General features: G+C 46.0%; 4 protein-coding genes across 7 annotated transcripts in view; all 4 read right to left on the minus strand.

Annotated features, from left to right (window-relative positions):
- The window catches only part of LOC310768791 (interferon-inducible GTPase 5-like), a 43,538-nt gene extending 37,295 nt beyond the window's left edge, over positions 1-6,243 (minus strand). Inside the window, exons 1-2 of one of the 3 annotated variants that reach the window (XM_083627573.1) lie at positions 6,078-6,243; positions 5,091-5,229 (exon numbers count right to left, since the gene is read on the minus strand). Coding sequence is in view for 1 of the 3 variants with exons in the window: in XM_083627575.1 (XP_083483701.1) it covers positions 1,686-2,951 (1,266 nt within the window). In the remaining 2 variants the exon portion in view is untranslated. Of the gene's footprint in view, positions 1-686; positions 2,980-5,090; positions 5,506-6,077 lie in introns of those variants that run through there. The other 2 variants (XM_083627575.1, XM_083627574.1) reach the window with 2 other exon arrangements.
- LOC310768763 (interferon-inducible GTPase 5-like) overlaps positions 1-22,242 on the minus strand; it is a 131,487-nt gene extending 109,245 nt beyond the window's left edge. The window contains 1 exon segment of the mRNA XM_083627519.1: positions 21,634-22,242. The gene's annotated coding sequence lies outside the window, so the exon portion shown is untranslated.
- LOC310768800 (interferon-inducible GTPase 5-like) overlaps positions 1-25,180 on the minus strand; it is a 105,191-nt gene that overhangs the window by 73,998 nt on the left and 6,013 nt on the right. The window lies entirely within an intron of this gene.
- Positions 13,864-21,650, minus strand: LOC310768775 (interferon-inducible GTPase 5-like). 2 transcript variants are annotated; one of them, XM_083627540.1, is made up of 2 exons: positions 21,151-21,650; positions 13,864-15,152 (listed from the first exon to the last, which is right to left on the minus strand). In XM_083627540.1, the coding sequence occupies exon 2, from the start codon at positions 15,134-15,136 to the stop codon at positions 13,979-13,981; it is 1,158 nt and encodes a 385-aa protein (XP_083483666.1). In that variant the 5' UTR covers positions 15,137-15,152; positions 21,151-21,650; the 3' UTR covers positions 13,864-13,978. The 2 variants fall into 2 exon arrangements, with proteins under 2 accessions (XP_083483666.1, XP_083483665.1); XM_083627539.1 differs by having other exon boundaries at positions 21,143-21,458.

Below are 25,180 nucleotides of genomic sequence, written 5' to 3' on the forward strand. Positions count from 1 at the left end.
CATTAGAGTATTTATACAATTTTTTTTTGCCAAGGATACTTTGGATGAACTTGAAGTGAACGGAACATAAAGAGAACTGGTTTGTTTCATAAAGGGATGAACATGAATGGGAAGTACCGTAGTTCTTTTACGGACATGTTGAACTTGAACTAGTTCCAAGCTCTGATATGGACAGAGACCTGATTTCAAGTCTTGTTTGTTCTGATGATGTCGCCTCTGGTTTCTTTGTTTTCTCAAAAACCAAGAAACAAAAAAAATGGAAAATAAAAAGCACATATCCCTCAAAAACAAAACAAAAACAAAGAAAGAATAAGAAGCACCGATCTGGAGTTATTTGTGGCAGGAGGACACACAAAACTCCCTCTACTCCAACTATGTTGAAAATGAACCAGTCTTTCTATGTTTCATAGCATCCTAAAATACAAGGAAATTTGTGGGTATGTGTATGCTTACTTCCTCCCCAAAGGCTCAGGCTTCCCCTACCCACCCACCCAGCTGGTGAAGAAAAGAAAAGATTAATCATTACAACAAGGAGGCTGAGAGAAAACAGGCTTGTGGTTCAGGTAGGACACCTAAATTTGGACCGTTGCCTACAGCTTTCCCATGCCTGGATTAAATGATTTTTTAAAACAAAAATTAGAACAGTTGGGGAAATAATTGTAGTAGGGAGGATTCAGAAAAAACCATTTCTTAAAATTTTAATATTTATTATTTCATTGAGATTAAGTAAATAAGGGAAAAGGAAAGAATAGCAATCAAAGGAGGCAGAGAATACATTAAAACATTTTTAAAAGCAGCAATAACAAAATAACCACAAAATATGCTAAAGGCTACAAAACTACATAGTATATTTGTGCATGGATAAGCATGTCTCACAGGATCCCACCCAAGACGATATCTGTGTTAGATCTTGTTTAATTTCAACTGCTTCAGATTTTGATATCTCCTCATTAAGATCAGTAACTTTTTGATCCAGGGCTGTAATTTTAAGATTCACCTTTGCTATATTATCCTTCAGACATTAATTCTGCCTCACAATTTACTTAAGTGTATCAGCAACAGAACTCTCTGAAGCCATTTCTCTTCTCTTCTTTTCTCCATTCTTTATGTTTTGCTGCTGCGAATTTGCTCCATGTCGGAGGGGGAGACATCCATGTTTTAACCCTGACAGGTAGGATATAAGAAACCTCTAAACTGGATAAAAATTGCCCAGGCAGGCTACTGATTAAGCGTTGTTACAATAGGGCTGCCATATGTCTGGGATTCATCCGTTGGAAGTAGTGTCCAGGCAGAATTCTTGAAAATTGGTAAAAAGGTTTGTGAAATGTCAGAAATGTTGATTTTTTTGGGTAGATTTCCTTTAAAATAGCTCAAAAACTTCTTTTGTTTTTGGGAAATTTTGTCAAAAAAAGCTCATCAACTTTGCCCTCCCCATCTCTATAACTTTGCCCCCCCCCCAATAAGCGAAAAGCTCAACAACTTTTGTTTCTAGATTTTCACTTTTTGAAATATGGCAACCCTACAAGTGCTGAGCTGAAGAGTAATAAAGGGAGCATGGTAGGATGCCATGTTGCAAAACCAGAAGACGAACTTGTGAAGAAAGCAATTGGTTGGTGCTGTGGTAGAAAGATGAGATTATGCATGTTGTACCTGGATGTCTCTTCCCAGGTAGATGTATTGGCTGTTTACTTTCGTCTCTTGGGCTCAGCAGCCTTTGCCAGAACTTTCTCTGCATCTTTCACAGCGTTTTCCAGGAAATTCTTCAGCAAGCAGAACGTGGTAGCAAAAGAACTGCCCCCACCATAGAGAGACCCCAACACAGGTATGAAATCCAGAACCAGCTCTACCACTGTGATTGCTCCCCACATTGCTGACCTCTTCAAGATATCCATGACAAATTCTGTTGTGATCATACCGGTGCTTGGGGTATGTTCAATAGCAGATTTCAACTCCTCAACAGGTTTCCCCACACGATTTGCTAGTATAGTGAGAGAAGTTTCATCCAAGCCAAAAACTTTGCAGATATCCCTCATTGTCACAGCCACAATGGCAATGTCACAACCAAGCGAGAGGAATGGGAGAGGAATCAACCCAACAGAACAACTCACCATGGCTTTTTTCCATATCAGTCTCTCCATAGCAGCCTTTTTCTTTTTAATGCTATCTTTTGCTAAAATTGGAAGAGACATAATTAAAACATCTCTCTTGATTTCATCCTGTTCCTTTTCAAAGGTCTCTTGAAGCAGGGGGAAATCATAGCTGCCGAAATCCCAATTGGATATTAGAAAGACCCTTGGAGAAGACTCACCTAATGCCTTCAATTTCTCATAGCTATCTTTCCGTATAATGTCAAGAGTATTCTCCTCACACAGCATCTTCTCATGGATGTCCCCCTCATAGATGCCTTTTGACTTCCACTTGTTATCTATATCGACATCCACTTTACTGCGCACATAGTAGAATTTCTTCTTATTTTTACGGATCTCAAGAGCCAAATTGGTTTCATGTATAGTGAAGCGATCTGAGGCGATGATGATGAAAAAATCATACTTGCTGAAATTGACCTTCTTTAGGTATTCCTCTGCATTAAATTCATTTTTTCCAAATCCTGGTAGATCCCAAATTTTGACTTTGGGGAATGCAGGGTGTGTATATTCTTGTGGCACCATTGTTGTTTCTGTCAGCCCAGTCAGAGCTGCACCCTTTTCATTATCTTTCATTCCCCGCAGGGCATTGACAAAAGATGATTTCCCGGCACCAGATCTTCCTGTGATGGCAATTTCCAACGTGGCGTTATTTAATAAATTTGACTGCTCTTTAGCTTCAGCTGAAACAGCTTCAAATGTTTTTCTCTTGAAAGCAGACTTCACTTGATCAAGGTCTATTCTTATGATTTCTGTTTTTTCAACATATTGTTTTTCTGTTATTTGTATTGTTTTGGCAGGATCCATGACAGTGATTCCTTGTGGCTCAGTTTATCTGAGAAAGAGAAGAAAACTATAATAGTTAAATGATAGCCTTCAACACACTTTTATGGACATATTTACAATCCAAGGTTTATGGGGGGGAAATCAATTTACATAGGACATATCTCTAAGACCAGTGGGTTGTTTGAGCAGCAGTCGGTAGTATTTCAATAAAGTGAAGAATTGTGCCTGTTGTCAATCTCTCAGAAATCTATATGTGCATGCATTCACACATAACCCTTAAAACATGTTTATGTGGGTGTGGATCTTTTTTGAACTCAAATTATTCATTCCTCTAGAGATGTGTCTAAAGGAAGCATTTACACCCCAATAAAGATTCCCTTTTTGGCTAAAACTTTGGATAAAACACTTCATAAATAAATAAGTCAGTGCACTGTGCATATCCCTCGTATATTCTGGCCAAGTCTTGTCCTGCCACTTTTACAAAAGTCACCAGTAAAAAAAAGAATATTTTTAGAAATGTCATCAAGGGGGAGGTAAAAAAAAAGGAGTCAGAGGGTCGAAATAAGTGATGCAGAAAGAGCCCAGAAATATTCTTAAAGGTCATTAATACTAGGGAAAATATCCACATTGGATTCTTGTCAACTAACTTTTATTCAGCAATGACTGAATGAAATTAATAACCATGCCTAAGGTCCATTAATTTTAATAGATTTACACTGAGTAAATGTTAGTTGAAGACAACCCATTATCAGCAACATTATCTTGTCCTGAAAGCTATATAAATATAACAAATAAATAAATGAAATACAACCAAAAGAAAAAAGAGCATAAAATCCTTTTTAGAATTAAAGACATCCGAGGACCTAACTGCATGATACTTAAGTGTGGGGTGTTATCAGTGGAGTTTTGTTTGTTCGTCTGTCTGTCTGTCTGTCTGTCCTAATTGATATGGGGAGGTGATTTTGCAGCAGGACTAAGGTGCATGGAGAAGGGAAGTTTCATATTTCGTACCACAGTCATGGAAGGATACGGAAAGCCCCGAAAGGGTGACTTGGGAAAGTCGTAGAAACATAGTACTGTAGAGTTGTAAGGGACCCTGGGGATCATCTAGTCCAACCCCCTGCAGTGCAGGAATATGCAGCTGGTCCATACAGGGACCTGCAGCTTTGGCGTTATCAGCACCATGGTCTAACCCACTGAGCTATCCAGGCTCATCAGGCAGCACCAACCCAGAACCGAGAGAAGCTCCAGCATCTTCTGCCCTGCCTTGAACCCTTGCCATGCAGTTTCTCTAATCAGAAATAGCTCACAGATGCCATTTTTGCATGTCAGCAAGTGCTGGGGCGCAGCTGTGGTCCTGCTGCTTTCTTGTAGTTTTAATATCCATCAACTGGGGGGGGGGGCTCTGCAGAGGGATATATTGAATTAACACACGAAAGGGAGACTGGTTGCATTGGCTTCAGGGCAGTTACTTAAAACTCTAAAATTAGCTCCAGCTACTTGTGGCATGTTATTTATTCCCTTTGATGCGGAGAAGAAGCGCAGCCTTCTAGAACATCATTGCTGGTAATAATATAATTGTTTACAATATGATATGATCAGTCTTTTTTTGGGGGGACGCAGGGGTACACATACCCCTAAACATTTTGTTGTTACCACCTCCGATGGCGACTTCCTTTCTTTCCCAGAAAGGAATCAGGAAGATGTTAGTGCACACAACCTCATGCCAATGTGGAAGTTACTATGAGCTGTCAGCTGTGTAATATGAGGTAATGCATGTTCTTTGCACTTCTGTCCATTTATTGTATTTATTTCCCCTGACTTGAACTATAAAAAGGTGGTTTTGGATGGTCAAATGAGAGTACCCCTAAACATTTTTAAAGAAAAAAACTGGATATAATATAATATAATATAATATAATATAATATAATATAATATAATATAATATAATAATATAATCACAATAGCTATAATAGAATTAATGTAATAACAATAAAAAAGAAAAAAGGTAAAAGGTAAAAATAAAAAAGTAAAAGGTAAAAAAAACCCCAGCAACAACAATCGTTCTGCCAAGCAAGAAGCTCAGAATCTCCTTTAACGCAAACAAGCTAAAAACCCCCACAAAAAACCGGAAATCATGAGAAAAGTTCAACTCCTTACCTGCTGCCGGATCGATTTTTTGCAAACAAACTCAGTCGTCTTCTCGGAGGTTTTGCTTCGAGGTTTCTGGCGCTTTTCTCTTACCTTCTCTCATTGTGTGCCTCTCTTTTATACCCTTTACCTCCTGATCTTCACACCACTAAAAGCAAAAAAGAAAGCGAAGGTAACCAGCGAGGATGAGATAAGATCGCAACAAACAGCCGAAGCCGCATTCCCGGCCAGAGTCCAAGCAGCCCGTTTGCCAGCGGGGATGCTGCCTTTTCTGGGAAGTCCCAAAGGATCACCTGTGGAAGCATCCCATGGAAGTAATACTTCACCTCTGCTGTTGTTGCCTCTGTGCCAGTCTCAGCAGCACCTGAGTCGTCTGCACTTAAGCAGCGGGGCATTGATGGAAGAGGACTACCCAGAACCTGGCCTTCCTGCTACTGCAGTGTAGAATATTTGCAAAGGAGCTACAAGTTTCCCAGTTTTTTTAACCTTCTAGTTAGTCAGGTGCATTCATTTCAGCCGGTGTGCTCTGAGCATGAGTAATGTTGGATAAAATCCATAGGCTGGGGTGTAAATGGCAGGCTGGGGAAACAGAGCAGCGCTATGAGGAGAATTCGGCTGATCAGGGCATGTGACGTCCATGGTTGCACAACCAGACCAGCATCTGCAGTACATCAGATGCGCACTGGGCACAGACATTTAATATAAGAATGCAATGACAACAAGGTTCTGCCTCATGTCTGAAGTGCATCAAGTTCTTTCTTCCAACCTGCTCTCTGCATAGACCTCTCCTGTTATTTGGATTAAAATAGATATGGGGGGGGCAGTGAAAGGATTGCATTAGCATGTGCAGAGATACACTGTTCTGCTTAAAGGGAGCCCTTTCGACACTAACTTGTCTACTGCGGGCCTCCTGCACATCATTTGTCACATGACCCATTTGCATTGCAGAAAATTCTGAGAATGGATAAGCATCATGGAAAGGTCTTACCCAAATACCTTCAATGAAGAGGAAGTCCTTGAAAAGATGAGGAATGACTTCAAGAAGCAGCTTGAGAAGTGCTTCAGGAACACCATCCCTCAAGTCCTTTTGATCTCCTCCTGGGACCTTGCCAAGTATGACTTCCCCTGACTGGTGGAGACCTTGGAGAAAGATCTGTCCTGCCTGAAGCCTTCCCAACTTTTCATCTGAGGTCATAGAAAAGAAGAAATCTGCACTGAAGAGCCACCTGTGGAAAACATACCTGGCATCTGCTGGCATCAATGAGATTCCCATTTCAGGCCTTCCTCTGGCTTGTGATGTTGCCCTCTTGCGTGGGTCCATGGTTGCCTTCTACAAGAGATTTGAGCTGGATGATGGCTCCTTAGCTAGGCTGGCCATATTGGCCGGGAAGCCTGTTGAAGAACTGAAGGCTGTGATTAAGTATCCTCAGCGGAAAGAAATGACCAGGGATCTGGTTATAAAGAAAATAACTGATTATGCAAAAGAATTATTCCCGCCTTCGCTAGTTAGAAGCTTGGTAGCAGCAGGGGTGTCTTTTGCCATCACTTACTGGATGCTGTCAAGCTTCCTGAATAATCTAGCTGAGGATGCTGAAAGAGTCATCTCTCAAAGTGAGACATTCTGGGTTAGGTGGCCAGGGAGAGTTGCCTGCACACACAAGTTTCCACAGGGGCTAGAAATTGTTTTAAAACATACAGTCTTAATGGCGTTTGATATCCTTACTACCTGTCTCGCTGCCCAGCAGTCTCCTTGCCTGAGCCAAAAGAGCTTCTCGGGGGGGGGGGCGGTTGAGGAGTCATAGACTGCTGGTTTTGGGAGACTTCAGCATCCATGCCAAGGTGACCAGCTCTGGGGTGGCTTAGGACCTCATAGCTGCCATGACAACCATGGGGCTGTCCCAACATGTCAACAGCTCAACCCATGTGGGAGGCCACACTCTGGACCTTGTTTTCTCAACTGGGCAAGAAGAGCGTGATCTGAAAGTGGGGCATAGCGACATCAGTCCCTTGTCATGGTCAGATCACTTCCTGTTGAGATTTAGACCTTCAGCACCTTTTCCCCTCTGCAGAGGTGGGGGACCTAATAGGATGGTCCACCCTCAGAGATGGCTCTGGGGGGCTTCCCATCCTGCCTTAGTAGCAAAATAGACACGCGATAAGTGCGTTGGGTTCATCTTAGGGCGACCACATTTAAGTTTCATTTTCTCAGAAATCACCTGTTTGAGCAGAGCTGTGTGCTGGTCAAGCGGGGGTGTAATTTATGCTCCAGAATAACAAAAAGCTACGACTACTTTCCCCTTTCCAAGATTAAGCAGGGTTAATAAGTAATCAGCAAGAGAGGATTTATTGCTCTGTTCCTGAGCAATACATGATTGCACCAGTTTATTTATTTTTTGATTATATCTCAGAGTCCGAAAGACCCATAGTGTTAGCAGCATTCTGCCATAGGGAATTTTATTAGCGTCAGTCGTTTCTGAACTCTTACTGCAGTACAGGGTGTCAAAAGATTTCAGATTAAAATTGCCACTGCTGGCACTCAGAGTGTGGGACAAGAGATTCCCGCTGCAGACACTTCTCAGTTGGCTTTGCAGATGCAGATGCTACTTGCCTGCCTGGTCTGCAAGGAAACTGTGTTGGGGGATGTGTGTGGAAAGAGCTCCAGCTCCCAAGGCTACAGGAAGCTGGAGGACCATCTGGGGGAAGGGAAGGCGAGTCTCTCTGCGTGAGGCTGCAGAAACCCTTGAAGGAACCCGTGCCTGGTGCCCCCCTGTATTATGTCCCCCTAAGGCTGAGGGTGTCAGATAAGACACAGGCTTTGCTGTCAGTCTAGGATCACTCTGAGGAGAGTTTGGTGTCCTTCTTGTCTGCCTGGTTTGCAAAGCCAGCTTGTCATGCAGGCTCTAAACCTGCTCTGCACCCTGCAGAATGTTATAACTTTTCTAAAAAATAAACTATTTCTTCCTCATGTTCAATCTTGTAATTTGAATCTTGTAATAGTTCAGGCCCTACACTTTGGAGAAGAAGAAAACAAGCTTATTCCTTCTTCCGTATGACAACCCTTGAGATATTTGAAGATGGCTATCGTATCTCCTCTCAATCCAGCTCCTTCAACGGTTCCTCATAAGGCCTGGTTTCCAGAGCTTTGATCATCTTGGTCGCCCTCCTCTGAGAATGGAAAGGCATCATAAGGCATGTTATATGGGTTCATATGCTCAGACCTGTCAGGTTTCACTGTCAAGGTCGATAGGCTGGGAATGTGCATAAACTCACAGATAGGCTATGCCTTGTTGTATCTGTGTACTGAAGATCAGAAGTGATGACCGTGTATCGCCGGTTTTGATCTTGAAATGACATACATACTTCAGATGGGAGACCCCAAACAGAGACTGAAAACCCCCATGCAGTTTTAAATCACCAAGGTACTTTGAGCTTATCTCTGACGAAAGCCTAATAAACTGGTACAGGCACGTATTTCTTACTAAATGGTCTGCTGCTGATTATTTGCAACTTTTTATCCTGCATAACCTTGAAAGGGAAAGTAGCTTTTGGTTTTTATTATATTTGAGCAGAAATTACATCCTGTTTACAAGTTGTCCTCTCCCCCTCCCCTGCCCAGCACGCAGCTCTGCTCAAACAGGTGCTTTCTGAGAAAACGGAAGCTAGATGGGGTCACTATAGGTCCTCCATCTTGTAAATCATTTGTAGCTTGAAGCTGTTTGTCCAGGTCTGACCATCTGGAGCAGGAGAAAGCAAGCTTGCACCGCCCTCCATATGGCAGCCCTTGAGATATCTGAAGATGGCTATCATATCTCAGAGTCCAAAAGTCCCATGGTGATAGGTGAATTCTGCCACTGGGAGTTTTATTAGTGCAAACAGTTTCTGAACTCTTATCGCAATACACTGTGTACACACTGTGTACAATACACTCAGATTAAAATTGCCATTACTGGCACTGTGGGCTGGATAGGAAAAGATCCTGCTGCAGCCGCTTCTCAGCTGGCTTTGCAGATCCAGCTGCTTCCTGCCTGCCCGGTCTGCAGGGGGTGGGGAAGAGCAACAGCTCCCCAGGCTGCAGGAAGCTGGAGGACAAGCTGGGGGAAGGGAAGGCGAGCCTCTCTGCGTATGGCTGTAGAAACCCTGGAGTGTAGCAGCGCCATGATCCCTTGCATTATCTCCTTCTCAGGTTGAGGATGGCGGGTGAGACAAAGGCTTTGCTGTCCATCTAGGAACACTCTGTGGGGAGTTTGGTGTCCTGCCTGCCTGCCCGGTCTGCAAAGCCAGCTTCTTGCTCTAACGTCGCTCTGCACCCTGCAAGGAATAATATTTATATTCTGCCTTTCAGCTCTAAAAGGAGCCCCACCTAATTAATTCTGACTGTTTCTTTCTTTGCTCACTTTCCCATATCTCAACCATTCCTGCTATGTATTCAGCAGTGAACGGTTGCTTGAAAGGACAACAATCAAATATACAGGGAGTGGAACCTTGGTTCTTGAACTTAATCCATTCTGGGTGTGTGTTTGACTCCCGAAACCATTCAAAAACCAAGGCGTGGCATCCGATTGGCTGCAGGAGCCTCCTACACTCAAGCAGAAGCCATGTTGGATGTTTGGCTTCTGAAAAACGTTCGAAAGCCGGAACACTTACTTCCGGGTTTGCAGCATTCGGGAGCCGATTTGTTTGACAACTAAGCCGTTCAGGAACCAAGGCACCCGTGTATATCGGAGTTTCTCTCTCCAGGAGAAACCCTCACCAGGACAGGAAGTCCAATTTATGCAGTTTGAAAGCTTCTCATCAAAGCATTGTAGCCATTTCAGGGGGTTTAGGCAGGAAAACTGAGAGGCAGATGAAGCTGTACAGGAATTTCAAGAGCATTTGTTAAAGCTGTTTACTTAAGACGTTGTAATAACTATAATGTTGCCCGCACCCCAATTTCTGTTTGGTAAGAGATTCCTGGGGTTCCAGTGCTTACCCAGAACATAGTTTCCTTGGAATGCTGAATGGAGTTAAACATTAATGCGAGTAGTTTGAACTGGGCAACCGATGCAGCTGTTTTAAAAGAGGAGTTACATGCAGAAGGCATTATCTGCTGCAATATTTCTGTTCTTGTTTAGGTGTGATAAATCTCACAGAAGAGCAGCCATGGCTTGTAAGAGCAGCAAACAAGACACGTTAGCTCAAATGAATCAGCCATCTGGCAAACGTACCCTTGATATCGCCATCGTAGGGGACTCAGGTGTCGGCAAATCATCCCTGGTCAATGCCCTGCGAAATATGGCAGACGATGAGGGTGGTGCAGCTGCGGTCGATGTGATAAAAGGTACTAGGGAACCAACGGGGTACTTGTACCTCCAATATCCAGATGTAACCCTTTGGGATCTACCAGGTGAAGCCAAACTTTATTCAATTACATATCTTCACCTCAATATGAAAGCAAACATGTTTAATGTTTCTTTTTTCTGTGCTATTGTGGCTGTACCCTTATAGAAGGATGCAGAGACCATACCTGCCCTCACCTTCCTCTTAATAGCAGTATTGTGGGGAGAGGGATTATCATCAGAATCATGGGATGGGGAGGGAAAGTTTCAAACTCTCCTTGGCCTGCAAATCCGTTCTGGGCTGTTGAGCTGACTGGGAAAGCGCTGAGAGTGCAGAAAAGGAGGCTGGACAGCAGAAGTTAACAGTTAGAAATCGAGAAATTGTAGAATTCGAGCATGCATTTCCCCCCTGAACAAAGCAAAACTGTCACACTGCCCACTCTCCTCTCCCCCTTTTACTTCAAAAATGCTTTCCTGACACTAATGCAGCAGCCCCTCTATTCTCCCTTGTTTTGAGGGTCATCTCTCAAAGGGAGACATTCTGGGTTAGGTGGCCGGGGAGAGTCGCCTGCAACACAGCGGCTGGAAATTATTTTAAAACATAGTTAAAAGTTTGAGATTCATAAAGTTAAGGACTTGCAGCCATTTTGAACTTTTTGTTATGGCATTCTTTAAACCTTTAAAACATGAGTCTTGCTTCCTCATTCAGTCTGAGGATAGTAGAGCCTACAGACTATTTGGGCTACAAGGGATTTTGTGAACTTGGGTTTTGCACGTGTGGTTTTGCTTTTTTGGTTAAAACACACTGGAACATAATGGTCATGGCCCACTGCAGCAGCTCAGGAAGATGCATGGCTGGTGGTTGACACTTTATTGGCAAGAGAAACTCTGACAGCAGCTCCCACAGGGCGACTTCTTCTGCATGGAAGCCGCTGCTGCTCATTCATCTTCAAGCCCCTCCTGGTACTAGGAGATGGCGGAGCAGGGGAAGGCGGGGAGTCAACTGGCCCATCCCTTGGCTGAACAGTTTCTTCTTCCTCCACCTCATCCTGCCCTAACTCTTCTTCTTCCTCCTCCTCCTCCTTCTGGTCTGGCTCCCAGCCCCATAAACCAGTGGCTCCCTTTCCTGGGTCAGCCTTCTGGCCCCCTGTCTCCGCCACATTCACAGTCCCCAACATCTATTATCTGAGGCAGGGTGAACCCAAGACGTTTTGTTGCTGGAGGTGAAGGACAAGATGGCCGCTGCCCCTCCCTCCATTCCATGGGCAGAAACCAACTGGATCAGCCACTGAATGACTTTAGAACACGGGCAATGGGGCCCTGACCTCTCCTCACGTGAGGGAAATGGCCTTAGGGGACTTAGGCAGGCTGTTTCCAAAGGGGTAGCCATGTCGGTTTGTTGAAGCAAAAACAGCAAAGGCAGACCCTCCAAGTATCCGTATTTTCCAGGGATGTCCCTGATTTAGAGAAGCCGCCCTGGTTTCTGATTTGATCCCGGAATGTTCCGCTTTTCCTTAGGATGTCCTTATTTTCATTGGGGAAATGTTGGAGGGTATGGAGTTATCTGGCCCCTGAGCTGCCTGAAGGCAATCTTGTATGGGGAAGTTATTTAAATGTTTAATGTTTAATGTTTTATTATGTCTTTATATTTGTTGGTAGCTGCCCAGAGTGGCCAGCTAGCCAGCATGGCCAATGAAGCCCAAAACATCTGGAAGGCATCAGTTTGAGGAAGGCTGTAGGGATCTTCCAGATGTCCTTTTTATTGAGCATTCATATTTGAGCTCATACTGGGGTGATTATACGTGATCCCACTTTCAATACCCTTTGCATCTGCAAAGGTTTTGGGATGGTCATACTGCTTCGTTTGCAATAGGCATGGGTCCATAGTTTCATGCTAAAGCCAGTGTGGTGTAGTGGTTAAGAGCGATAGACTTGTAATCTGGGGAACTGGGTTCGCGTCTCCGCTCCTCCACATGCAGCTGCTGGGTGACCTTGGGCCAGTCACAAATCTCTGAAGTCTCTCAGCCCCACTCACCTCACGGAGTGTTTGTTGTGGGGGAAGAAGGGAAAGGAGAATGTTAGCTGCTTTGAGACTCCTTCGGGTAGTGATAAAGAGGGATATCAAATCCAAACTCCTCCTCCTCCTCCTCTTCTTCTTCTTCTTCTTCTTCTGCAACTTTTTCGTAGCACAAATGTTGATGGGTGTGTATGTTGCCCACTTTTGTCACACTACAGAGCAAGAGTGACCTTCCAGATGGCAATAATAACCGAGTGACATTGGGGAAATGTTGCAGAACTATTAATAGAGTGGAATGGTATGTGGATGGCCGACTATAACCCCCCCACTCATGCATTATTACTGTGTCGATGACATGTTGTCTCAAGGCAAATCTAAAAAAATGTAGTATAAACACTGACCACTGGGAAACACTGGCCTGCGAGCGCTCCAATTGGAGAACAGCCTTTACCAAAGGTGTCATGGGCTTTGAAGACACTCGAACTCAGGACACAAGGGAGAAACGTGCTAAGAGGAAAGCACACTTGGCAAATCCACACCGTGATTAACTCCCGCCCGGAAACCAATGTCCCCACTGTGGAAGGCCGTGTAGATCCAGAAGTGGCCTCCACGGTCATTTACGGACTCACTGTTAAAACCATGTTTATGGAAGACAACCTTACTCAGCCCAGAGTGATTGCCAAAGAAGGAGGGGTGTGTGTCTAGATAATTCACAATATTTCTCATTTATGAGACTTTCATGGAAAACTGAAAGCTGATTAATAAGGGTGGCCAGGAGATTAATTTAACCAATTAGTTTATTTCATGAAAACTTATACAGCACTTGATTCTAATAAAACCTCAAAGCAGTTTGCAAAGAGAAAAAGCAATAAAACCAAGAAACAATTACAGTCATGCTTTAAGATATGCAAGAGTTAAAACACTAAAACAGACTAAAATTTCCTCAACTTTCTATTTAACAAATGTGGAGGCTCCTGTCTAGCTGAATGCCCTCCTTCAGTTTGAGTGTGTTTGAGGGAAAGAACATTCTGAAATAGATGTTGCATGGTACTTGTGATACAGAGCTAACTCTTGTTCCTAAAGAAAAAAAGCAAATGCAGCATATATATAGAGAGAGAGGGGGGGGGGGAGGAGAGAAAGTGAATGCTGCAGCAACTTGAGACCATCCTTGCAAGCAGGTTCACATAGGTCACTAGTTTTTTCTAGTCTGACATCATATACAGAGCAATTCATTAGTGGACTGAAAGAAGTATGAATAGGAAAAAGTCCATTTGTCCCCAAGTCTGCTTTTGGCATTGGTCTTAATTCTTATACATTGGATAGAGATACTAATTTTAAAAAGTAACTGAAGGGGTATTATGCTGGCATTCAGATTATTTCACTTAGGGTTTTTTTTAAAAAAACGAGAAGCCTAAGATTTATGGAATTTAAAAAATAAAAAACCTGATCATCTGATTATTATTATTTTAATGTCTTTTGGTGGTGGTTGTTTTAAAAATGGAAACGTAGAATTCACCAGATACTATATATCAAGCACTTAGTCATCATGGCACATCTGCTTGCTGCTAAATGGACTTTTTCCCCTCTGCCTCAAGAGCTTTGGACAAAACCCTCTTGGTGTCATCAGCAGCAACCGATATGCATTTCTGCAGCATGAAGTAGGTGCGAGGAAGCGAAATCCCAACGGACAGAAGGCAGCCAAAGATGGGGAAATGCTCCCAGCAGTGATATTCATAAGCCATCACTGAGAGTCCCACCAAGTCTGGCAGCACCCATAAAATGGCAGAGAAGATTCCCAGGGACTGCATTGCTGCTTTAAGGCCTGTGCTTGTCTTTCCAACCCGCTGGGCCAGAGCTGCAAGGGATGGATTGTCCAGGCCAAAGTCTAGGAAGCACCAGGAGCAGAACTTACTAAACAGAAATATGGGGAGAAGGAAGGGAACTGGGCTTCCAAGAGCGACCAGCAATACCAGCCTTTTGGTCCACATCTTCTCCTTCACAGTGGTTTTCTTTTTCTCTAAGATAGGCAGGCAGATGCTAGGGAAGCGGCGCAGAAAGGCTTGCCTCTTCAGCCGCAGGAGATCGTTCTTCAGCGTTTCCTGCAGGAGGGGGAAGTCAAAGCGGTCGGCTTCCCAGTTGGAGACGATGAAGACTTGTGGGTCCCGCACTCCTTCTCTTACCAAGCACTCTTTGCAGTCCTCCTGGATGTGCAAGAGGACCTTCTTCTCACTGTAGTCAGATGGCTGTTGCCTCTTGGCGGCCGACAGGTCCAGGTCTGCTTTGGTGCGCACAAAGTAGAAGCTCTTGCCCATATCTTGGATCTCATGGACCAGGTCAGAATGGGTGGAGCGGAAGCGCTGGGAGCCAACGATGACGAAGAAATCAAAGTGATTCAAATCGACCTTCTTTTCAAATTTGTCCTCTCCAAAAGTTGCCATTCCCCTTCCGGGGTGGTCCCAAAGGATCACTTGCGGAAGTGTCGGGTGTGGGTAATCCTTGACTTGCACAGTCGTTATCTGTATGCCAGTCGCAGCGGCACGTGGGTCATCGGCCCGAAGACCCAGCATGGCATTGATGAAGGAGGACTTCCCGGAGCCCGGCTCTCCTACTATGGCAATGTGGAGGGGAGTGCTGTTGAAAAAGGGCAGTGGTTTTGCCAGCACGTGCGACACAGCACCTGCTAATTGGCCCTGAGAAATGGCTACCTCGAAGTCTTCCACCATTGTGGATCTTGGTGCGCTGCAGAGAAAGGAAGCAGGAAAATGTTAAGCGACCGGCCTAATTAGAAGCATTCATTTAAGAGTGGCATGCCCTCTGTAAAATTTCTAGCGTCTGCAATATCATTATCATTTGCCAAGCAACAAAGCTTTACAGGTAGAAGGTATTGCTGAGACAGCATCTTAAAAAAGCAGAGACATCACCTTGCCAACAAAGGTCCGTATAGTTAAAGCTATGGTTTTCCCAGTAGTAATGTATGGAAGTAAGAGCTGGACCATAAAGAAACCTGATTGCCGAAGAATTGATGCTTTTGAATTATGGTGCTGGAGGAAACTCTTCAGAGTCCCATGAACCGCAAGAAGATCAAACCTCTCCATTCTTAAGGAAATCAGCCCTGAGTGCTCACTGGAAGGACATATCGTGAAGCTGAGGCTCCAATACTTTGGCCACCTCATGAGAAGAGAAGACTCCCTGGAAAAGACCTTGATATTGGGAAAGATGGAGGGCCCAAGGAGAAGGGGACGACAGAGGACGAGATGGTGGGACAGTGTTCTCGAAGCTACAAACATGAGTCTGACCAAACTGCGGGAGGCAGTGGAAGACAGGAGTGCCTGGCATACTCTGGTCCATGGGGTCACGAAGAGTCGGAAAGGACCAAACGACTAAACAACAAAATACCCGTTGTCAATGACGTTAACTCTTTACTCAAAGAAAACCAAACAGCGCAGGCTGAGCGAACACAGCAACTCTTCCCAGTATCTCTTGCCCCAATGCAGCTGTTGCAAGGACTGTAGGTCCCCACATCCCCTGCTCTCTAAGGCTTCTTCTTCCCCAGCAACCTGAATTTCTTTTGTCTTGTCTCTCATTGCTCTGCCCTCTTCATGTTCTGGCAGACCAGGGGGGAGATTCCCTGTGTCTACTCTGCCTCTTGACCCCCCTCCAGTTCTGCCTCTGATTCTGGACCGCTCTCTGCCACAGACTCTTCCTGCTCACTAAACCCTGCTGCCTCTTCATTTTCCGACATCTCCTCCTCCTCCCAGTCTGCTCTCTCTCCTCCCTCTGACCACTCATCTCCATCCTACCCCCAATCCCTTGGCTCTGAGACTTCTTCCCCTGGGGGCTCCCTTGGGGGTTCCTCAACTGCTGCCTCCCCCCACTCCTCTACATTTAGCCAGCCCAGGACACAGGAGTAGAGCCCAAGAGCCCTGAATTTAGAGAGGGACATGAGGAAGGGGACTCTCAGCATTTTAAGAAACTGCACTTCCTGATTTTTAATTTTTTTTTTTAGGTTGGGGTGGGAGGCTGTGCCCATTACACTGATGATTAAACCTTACATGTTTTTTAGAAAGATGCAACGAAGTGTTATCAGTCTGAAGGTGCAGAAGAAGAAGGTCTGGTCAAAAAGAAGAAGGGGTTGGGGCAGTTTTATTTAAGTATGTTTTAAAAGCGCATCCTACCTTTAGACACTGAATGTAAATTCTGCCCCTGCTTGTCATTTAAGTCAGAAGTTTTCAACCTTTTTGTGTTCACAGCTCCTTTGATCAAGTACCTTCTTTCTGTAGCATCCCTGTGGGGCTCAGGAGCCCAGTTATGTCACCCCTTGCCTGCAGAGCTGGCAGCCTCTCACCCTTTTTCAAACAACCCCCCTCCTTGTTAAGTCTTCCCTCAGCCTCCTCTCTCCTTTCCTTGGGAGTCCTCTGGGCAGCTGCTGATGCCACCCCTGGTCTCTGAGTTGCCCTTCCTGCCCATAATAGAGGTGCCTCCTCACACTGCCCCACAGGGGCCTGGGACTTGTCTGTCCATTCTCAGCAGCAAGGGCTGGTGGTCTGGCTGGCTGGGCTCCTTCACCAGCTTGCTTGCTTACTCTGAGGCCCCTTTCAGCTCCTGGTAACCAGCACCCCTGGCCAGCCCCAGAGGCACCATTTGCCTGGGGAGCTTGTAGCCAGGGTTGCTGCAACAAACAGCTGTGCAAACCTTTCAGAGGCAGAGACACCAGAGGGCATCAGAGGAGGGAGGAATGAAAGAGGGACAGAGGCCAGTGTTGCCCATGGCACCCCTAACCACCATTCAAGGCACCCCAGGGTACCATGCCACACTGGTTGAAAACCACTGATTTAAGTAATTAATAACCAGATACACCTTATGTGTCTAAATTCTCCACCCACCCACCCCTCCCCCAAGCTGTACATTACAATGGTACCTTGGTTTACAACCATAATCCGTTCTGGAGGTCCGGTTATAAACCAAAACAGATTGTAACCCAAGGCGCACTTTCGCCAATGGGACCTCCCCCCCCCCAGTTGTTTGTAATTCAAAAAAAGGGACACGCACTTCTGGGTTTGACGTGGTTGTATTCCAAAACGGTGGCAAACCAAGGTACCAGTGTATCAGCTTTCCAAGGAAATGGTTTCTCTCCTCAGATTTCCAAAAGAATGGTTTCTCTTCTCCCCGCTCCTTCTCCCCAACCTGTGGAAGGACCAGACACAAATTCCTTGCCTCTCGACCCCTCACAAACCTTTATTCCTCCCTTCTCTCCAGTGGCGTAGCGTGGGTCGTCAGCACCCGGAGCAAGGCAAGTAATTTGTGCCCCCAACCCATGGATTTGCGCCCCCTAACCCGTGGATTTGCGCCCCCTAACCCTAACCCCCAGATGTTGCGCCCGGTGCGGCCGGCCCCCTCTGCACCCCCCACGCTATGCCATCTCTCCCCTCCGAAGAAGTCACCTGGAGGGCTGCTGAGATTTTGTGTTGGTGTTGCTGAAAGAGGAACGGGTCTCTCTCTCTCTCTCTCTCTCTCTCTCTCTCTCTCTCTCTCTGTGTGTGTGTGTGAGAGAGAGAGAGAGAGAGAGAGAGAGAGAGAGAGAGAGAGCGAGCTCTGAGACCAGAAAGTTATCCTTGTGGAACAAATCAGTATTATATGGTTTGTATGTCTGTGTATTGTTTTACAACTGAATCAAGAAATAATAAATTTAATACTGGATTTTCTGTGAAATAATTCATTACAAGGGGAAGTGCGTGAGGAATTGAATGGGAGGAAGGGGGGTTGGAGGAGAGAGGGAAAGAAAAGCTAATTTGTCCCTGGCTAGGGGGCACAATCTGGGCGGTTCTGCCAGGGGCACCAGATCACCTAGCTAAGGCGCTGCCTGCTTCCAAAGAGCTCCCCTCTCCAAGCAACAAAGCTTTACAGGTAGAAGGTCTGAATCCCCATCACATCCCATAATTCAGAAGTGAGCGCAAGGATAAGGTGTCCTAAGGTCATGGGACGTGAGGAGCTGGAGTTGGTGAGCAATAAAACTCCCGTTGTCAGTGAAGTTAACTCTTTACTCAAAGAAAACCAAACAGTGCAGGCCGAGTGAACACAGCAACTCTTCCCAGTATCTCTTGCCCCATTGCAGCTGTTGTGAGGACTGCAGGTCCCCACATCCCCCACTCTCTAAGGCTCCTTCTTCCCCAGCAACCTGAGGTTCTTTTGTCTTGTCTCTCATTGCTCTGCCCTCTTCATTCCTCTTCATGTTCTGGGACACCAGGGGGGACGGAAACTGGTTACACCACAAGGGGGAGATTCCCTGTGTCTACTCTGCCTCTTGACCCCCCTCCACTTCTGCCTCCGATTCTGGACTGCTCTCTGCCACAGACTCTTCCTGCTCACTAAACCCTGTTGCCTCTTCAGCTTCTGACATCTCCTCCTCCTCCTCCCAGTCTGCTCCCTCTTCTCCCTCTGACCACTCATCTCCATCCTACCCCCAATCCCCTGGCTCTGAGACTTCTTCCCCTGGGGGCTCCCTTGGGGGTTCCTCAACTGCTGCCTCCCCCCACTCCTCTACATTTAGCCAGCCCAGGACACAGGAGCAGAGTCCAAGAGCCCTGAATATAGAGAGGGACATGAGGAAGGGGACTCTTAGCATTTTAAGAAACTGCACTTCCTGATTTTTGATTTTTTTTTTAGGTTGGGGACAGAGGCTGTGCCCATTACATTGATGATTAAACCTTAAGTGTTTTTAGAAAGATGCAACAAAGAGTTACCTGCCTGAAGGTGCAGAAGAGGAGGGTCTGGTCAAACAGAAGAAGGGGTTGGGGCAGTTTTATTTAAGTATTTTTTAAGAGTGCACCCTTCCTTTAGACACTGTATGTAAATTCTGCCCCTGCTTGTCATTTAAGTCAGAGGTTTTCAACCTTTTTGAGTCCACAGCTCCTTTGACCAAGGACCTTCTTTCTGCAGCTCCCCTATGGGGCTCAGGAGCTCAGCTATTTCACCCTTGCCTGCAGAGCTGGCAGCCTCTCACCCTTTTTCAAACAGCGCCCCCTTGTGAAATCTTCCCTCAGCCTCCTCTCTTCTCCCCTCTCCTTGGGAGTCCTCTGGCAGCCACTGCTGCTACCTGTCCTCTCTAAGCTGCCACGGCACCCTGGTTTAAAACCACTGATTTAAGTAATTAATAACCAGATTCCACTTATGTGTCTAAATTCCCCACCCACTTCCCCCCTCCCCCAAGCTGCACATTACAATGGTACCTTGGTTTACAAACATAATCCATTCCAGAGGTCCGGCTGTAAACCAAAAGAGGTTTTAACCCAAGGCGCGCTTTCACCAATGGGGCCTCCCCTCCCCCAATGGTTGTAATTCAAAAACGGTGGCAAACCAAGATACCACTGTATCAGCTTTCCAAGGAAATGGTTTCCCTTCTCAGATTGGGGACAGCCTCCCCCCTCCTTCTCCCCAACCTGTGGAAGGACCAGACACAAATTCCTCGCCTCTTGATCCCTCAGCAAACCTTTATTTTCTTTCCCCTTCTCTCTCCCCCCTCCGAAGTTTTTTAGGGGTGAGAGACTTTTCCTCACGCTCATGTCGGGAAATCAGCTGGGGGGCTGCTGAGATTTCTTGTTGGTGTTGCTGGGAGAGGAAAGGGGGGGGGGAGTTGCAAGAGGAAAGTGAGGGAGTCAAAAACCTTCGAAACAAACAAGTCGGGGGAGGGGGGCGCAGAGCAGGGTTCAGATTGGAAAGTTGGCCCGAAGTTGGGTCCTTTCTCTCTCTCCCCTCTCCCCACCATCTTCCCTTCAGGGAGGGAATAAGGGAGAGAATGGGATGGGAGCCCTTTTCCTTCTGATCCTGGCATCCAAGGTGAGAGAAGAGTCGGGAAACGAGCGGGGAGGGTGGTTGAGGTCTCTCTCTCTTTCCCTCCCTTCCTGCTCCAGGTGTGTGTTGGGTATGCTGGCGAAGAGCAGCCTGGAAGGGAGGGTTGTGTGCACCAGTGGTGAGATCTGGGATCTCCAACACCTCCGGCTCTGAGACCAGAAAGTTATCGTTGTGGAACAAATACGTATGATATGGTTTGTACGTTCCATTTACGCCTATCTGTGTATTGTTTTGCAACTGAATTACATTAAAAAAACACACCTGTCAACTCACATCAAAATGTCATTTTCTTTGCTGAATCCTTTTATTAAGAAATAATAAATTAAATATAAAATATTGGATTTTCTGTGCGTGAGGATTTGAATGGGTGGAGGGGGGATGGAGGAGAGAAGAGCTAATTTGTCCGTGGCTAGGGGGCGCAATCTGGACGAGTCTGCCAGGGCGCCAGATCACCCAGCTAAGGCTCTGCCTGCTTCCAAAGAGCTCCCCGCCCCCCCCACTCTGCGAAACCCCCAAAAGGGATAGAGGCAGGAGGCGAGAGGAGCAGGAGGGCAGCCTCGTAGCAGCTGCAGAGGGAGATGCTGAATGAACACGCGTCACCGCTCGAAAGGGAGACCCGCGTCGATTTCAGAGCAGTTACTTACAACTCTTAGCGTAGCACCAGCTCTGCTTGCTCCCTGGTGATGGCATGTTATTAATTCCCTTTGCAGCTGGGAAGAAGGGCAGCCTTCTCCGACATCATTATTCATATGAGTAAAAATAAACGATTCTGCCCTCCCCCGCCTAGCAATGAGCTCAGAGTCTCCTTTAACGCAAACACGCTCAGAAAAGAAGAAAAAAAAAGACACGGAAATGATCAGAGCCGCAGGAGAAATGCTCACCTCCTTACCTGCTGCCAGCCCGGATTTTTTGCAGTAAAGCTCAGTTCCCTCTTCGGAGACTTTGCTTGCTGGTCTCTTAGGCTTTTCTCCGTCCAACTCTCTTTCTCTCTCTCGCTTTTATTCCCTCTCCCTCCCGGTAGTCGCACTAAAAAAAGCAAAGAAGAAAGCGAAAGTACGAGCGAGGACGAGATTGCAACGCATAGCCAGAGCCGCATTCCCCGCTAGAGGGAGCTCCAAGCAGCCTGATTGACAGCAGTGCAGCTGCCTTTCCTGGGAAGGTCCCAAAGGCTCACTCGTGAAACTTGAAGCATCCGAAATGGTTAATCCTTTACCTCTGCGGTGGTTGCCTCTGTGCCAGACTCAGCAGCTCCCGCGTTTTCTGCATTTAAGCCCCACATGGCACTGATTTCAGGGGGGTTGATCTAGATGATCCTTGTGTTCCTTCCAGATCTGCAATTCTATGATTCTGTGACTTCCAAGAGTTTTGGCACCTGCAAAGAAGCAGAACGGGTCCTATCGCTTGTCTCAACTGCTTTGAGGTTTATTGCAATTAAGCAGGACATAAATGCTGTGAAATAAACAGTGTTGTTCCATCACGCTTTCTTCATAGCGTGGATGCTTGCAGCTCATGATCTCGTTGATGTAACAGTGTCAACATTTGTACCATGATGTATTTATTGCTTTAAAAACCCATTACAACAAAGGTGATATCTAACATTGATGGTAACAAAGCTTTATGTACTCTCTGGCCCCTATTAAGCAGTGCAAATGAGGACAATCATGAAGGCAGGATAAAATCTGCCACTCACTGCTGATATTTGGGTAGATCTTCTGTAATTCAGAGCAGGGCTTTCAGTGTGGCTTCCCCTGTTCTGTGGAATAGCATTCCTGCAGAGATACAACAGGAACCTGCTACCGGCGCTTTCTGGAAACAACTGAAGATGTTTTCATTCTGACAAGTTTCCCCAATTGGATGAATAGGTTGCTGTCATGAGTGTCTATGTAGCATTGTTTGAAAACATATTAACTTTTTTTTCTGGGTTATTTTTAACTGCTTTTCAGCTGTGTTCATTGCATTTTGTACACTGCCTTTTGGGGAAGATAATTATAATTCTAATTATAATCATAATAAATAGAAGTCCTGATGAATTTTCATGAGAACTTTTAAAAAAGGAATTAGCCAGCTGATATGGAGATGGGAAGAGCTGAACTTAAATATTGGAAAAATGAGAAACTGAGAGAAACTGAAAATAATAAATTTGCCCACTTCCTGCAGATCTCCCCCTATGCTGAAAGAAATACTTGCTGACATTCTCCCTTCTACACAAATGTTAATGGGGCAGGAGTCCCTGTCCTCTTTTTCATCTCATCCCCCCCACATCTCCTCTAAAATCTGCTCTGGAAAGTTGCTCCCAGCTGCCAAGGTGTGCAAGTCATTCGCTTGGGTGAGGAGAAAACATGATGCAGACAGTGATGTTGAAACTGGCAGCTCCTCATATCCTTCAGAAGAAGGATATTGACAAGCTGGAACTTGTACAGAGGAGGGCGATCAATCAAAGCTTTGGAAACCAAGCCTTATGAGGAACAGTTGAAGGAGCTGGGTAAGTTTAGCCTGGAAAAGAGGAGATTGAGAGGAGATACGATGGCCATCTTCAAATATCTCATACAGAAGAGGGAATAAGCTTGTTTTCTTCTGCTCCGGAGGGTAGAGCCTCAAATGGCTTCAAATTACAAGATTGCACATGAGGAAGAAATAGTTTGGGGTTTTTTTTGGAAGAGTTCCAAGATCCTGCAGGGTGCAGAGCAGCTATAGAGCCCACATGAGAAGCTGGCTTTCCAAACCAGGCAGGCAGGAAGGACACCAAACTTTTCTCAACTTTTCTCCTCAGAGTGTCCCTAGACTGACAGCAAAGCTTGTGTCTTATCTGACACCCTCAGCCTTAGGGGACATAATACAGGGGGCACAGCACTGCTCCCTTCAGGGGTTTCTACAGCCTCAGGCAGAGAGACTCGCCTTCCCTTCCCCCAGCTTGTCCTCCAGCTTCCTGCAGCCTTGGGAGCTGGAGCTCCTCACCACCCCCGCCCTCCAACTCTGTTGCTGATTATTTATTTATCTTGCTTAATCTAAGAAAGGGGAAGGGAGCTGCAGCCTTTTGTTCTCTTGGAGCAGAAATTACATCCGGTTTCCAAGTTTTCCTCTCCCCCACACTTGACCAGTAGAAAGCTCTGCTCAAACAGGTGATTTCTGAGAAAAGGAGACCTAAATGAGTTTGCCATGTTCCTCCTCCTTGTAAATAATTTCTTGGACTGTGCTGGGTCATGACAGAGAGTAAAAGGAAGCAGAAATTTCTCCAGCCTGAAAGCAGAGGAGGAGAATGCAAAGGAAGTTTTCCCCAACAGTCAAAAGAACGAATTTGTTTGGAGTCTTTGTATCATGTCATCCCATTTCTCCTGAGTTTTGATGCAGTGCAATCCCCACATGGCTGGCTCCAAAGGACAGAAAAACTGAAGCATATGGGGTGGGGTGGGGTAAAAGCAGGAGCCCTATGCCTAGGATACCACAGTTATGGCTTTCCCCAAAGAATTCTAGGTAGTTAGTTAAAGGTGCTGAGACTTGTTTGGAGACCCCTGTTCCCTTCACAGAAGTATAATTCTCAAAAGTGATTTAGCAGCCTCTTTAATCAGAAGTGCCTGGGCACCATTTTTGCAAGCAGAGCAGAGCCGCGATGGGTGAAAGAGGGAGAGGAGCTGGGGAGCATGAGAATGACTTGCGCACAGTTATAGGAGCCAGCTCCCAGGGGCCGAGATATGGAAATATTGGAGGGGGGCTGCTCCCCACAAGGTGATGGGCATTGCCATTCAAATGTGGTGCGTGCGCCACAACTTGTGATCTATGAGGTGAGGCAGGGCTTACCTGCTTCCCCCCATATTTTAAGTTGGCACCCCAGTACATAGTCCTGTTCCTCTGTTGCTTGGCTCCCTCTCCATCCTCAAGCCTGGCAGCAGCCGTGTTCCTGCTACAAGGGCAATGGCAATGCCCATCAACATTTTTTGGGGGGGGAGCCCCTCAAATAAGATATTTGGAGGGGAAACACATGTAGACTCCTAACTCTGTGGTTAAAGTGGTTATCAGAGGCTGTCACAGGGGGAGGGGCCTGCTCTGAAGCATGCTGGGAAGTTTAAACCCCATGAGACCCCCCCAGCGTGCCCCCCCAGGGGGGATACGAGCAGCTCCTATTCTGCAAGAGGCCACTGCACTGGCATTAGCTCTCTCCCAGTGTTTTGCATTGCTTGCTTCTATGAATGTAACTGAGCATCAAACTCTGCCCTCAGCATGGCAACCCCAAATTTCCAGAGCTTGTTTCCATGAGCTCATTACGGAGGTAGACACCATGTTTCCTTCCCTCTTGTCTGGCTGTATACTTGAGCTGCCTTCTTTCACTGCTCCAGGAGATTCAGGTTTGAGAGACTCCCTTGCATGGCAGCGAACTCCTAGGGGCTGTTTCAAGAAGGACACTGACAAACTGGAACGTGTCCAGAGGAGGGCAACCAAAATGGTCAAAGGCCTGGAAACGATGCCTTACGAGGAACGGCTAAGGGAGCTGGGCATGTTTAGCCTGGAGAAGAGGAGGTTAAGGGGTGATATGATAGCCATGTTCAAATATATAAAAGGATGTCACATAGAGGAGGGAGAAAGGTTGTTTTCTGCTGCTCCAGAGAAGCGGACACGGAGCAATGGTTCCAAACTACAAGAAAGAAGATTCCACCTAAACATTAGGAAGAACTTCCTGACAGTAAGAGCTGTTCGACAGTGGAATTTGCTGCCAAGGAGTGTGGTGGAGTCTCCTTCTTTGGAGGTCTTTAAGCAGAGGCTTGACAACCATATGTCAGGGGTGCTCTGATGGTGTTTCCTGCTTGGCAGGGGGTTGGACTCGATGGCCCTTGTGGTCTCTTCCAACTCTATGATTCTATGATTCTATGATTCTATGGTTTCATATATGTTGGAAGGCGCCCAGGCTGGTTGGCGCAACCCAGTCA

This window comes from Podarcis filfolensis, assembly GCF_964270895.1.
Source record: "Podarcis filfolensis genome assembly, chromosome: 8".
Taxonomy (NCBI): Eukaryota; Metazoa; Chordata; class Lepidosauria; order Squamata; family Lacertidae; genus Podarcis; species Podarcis filfolensis.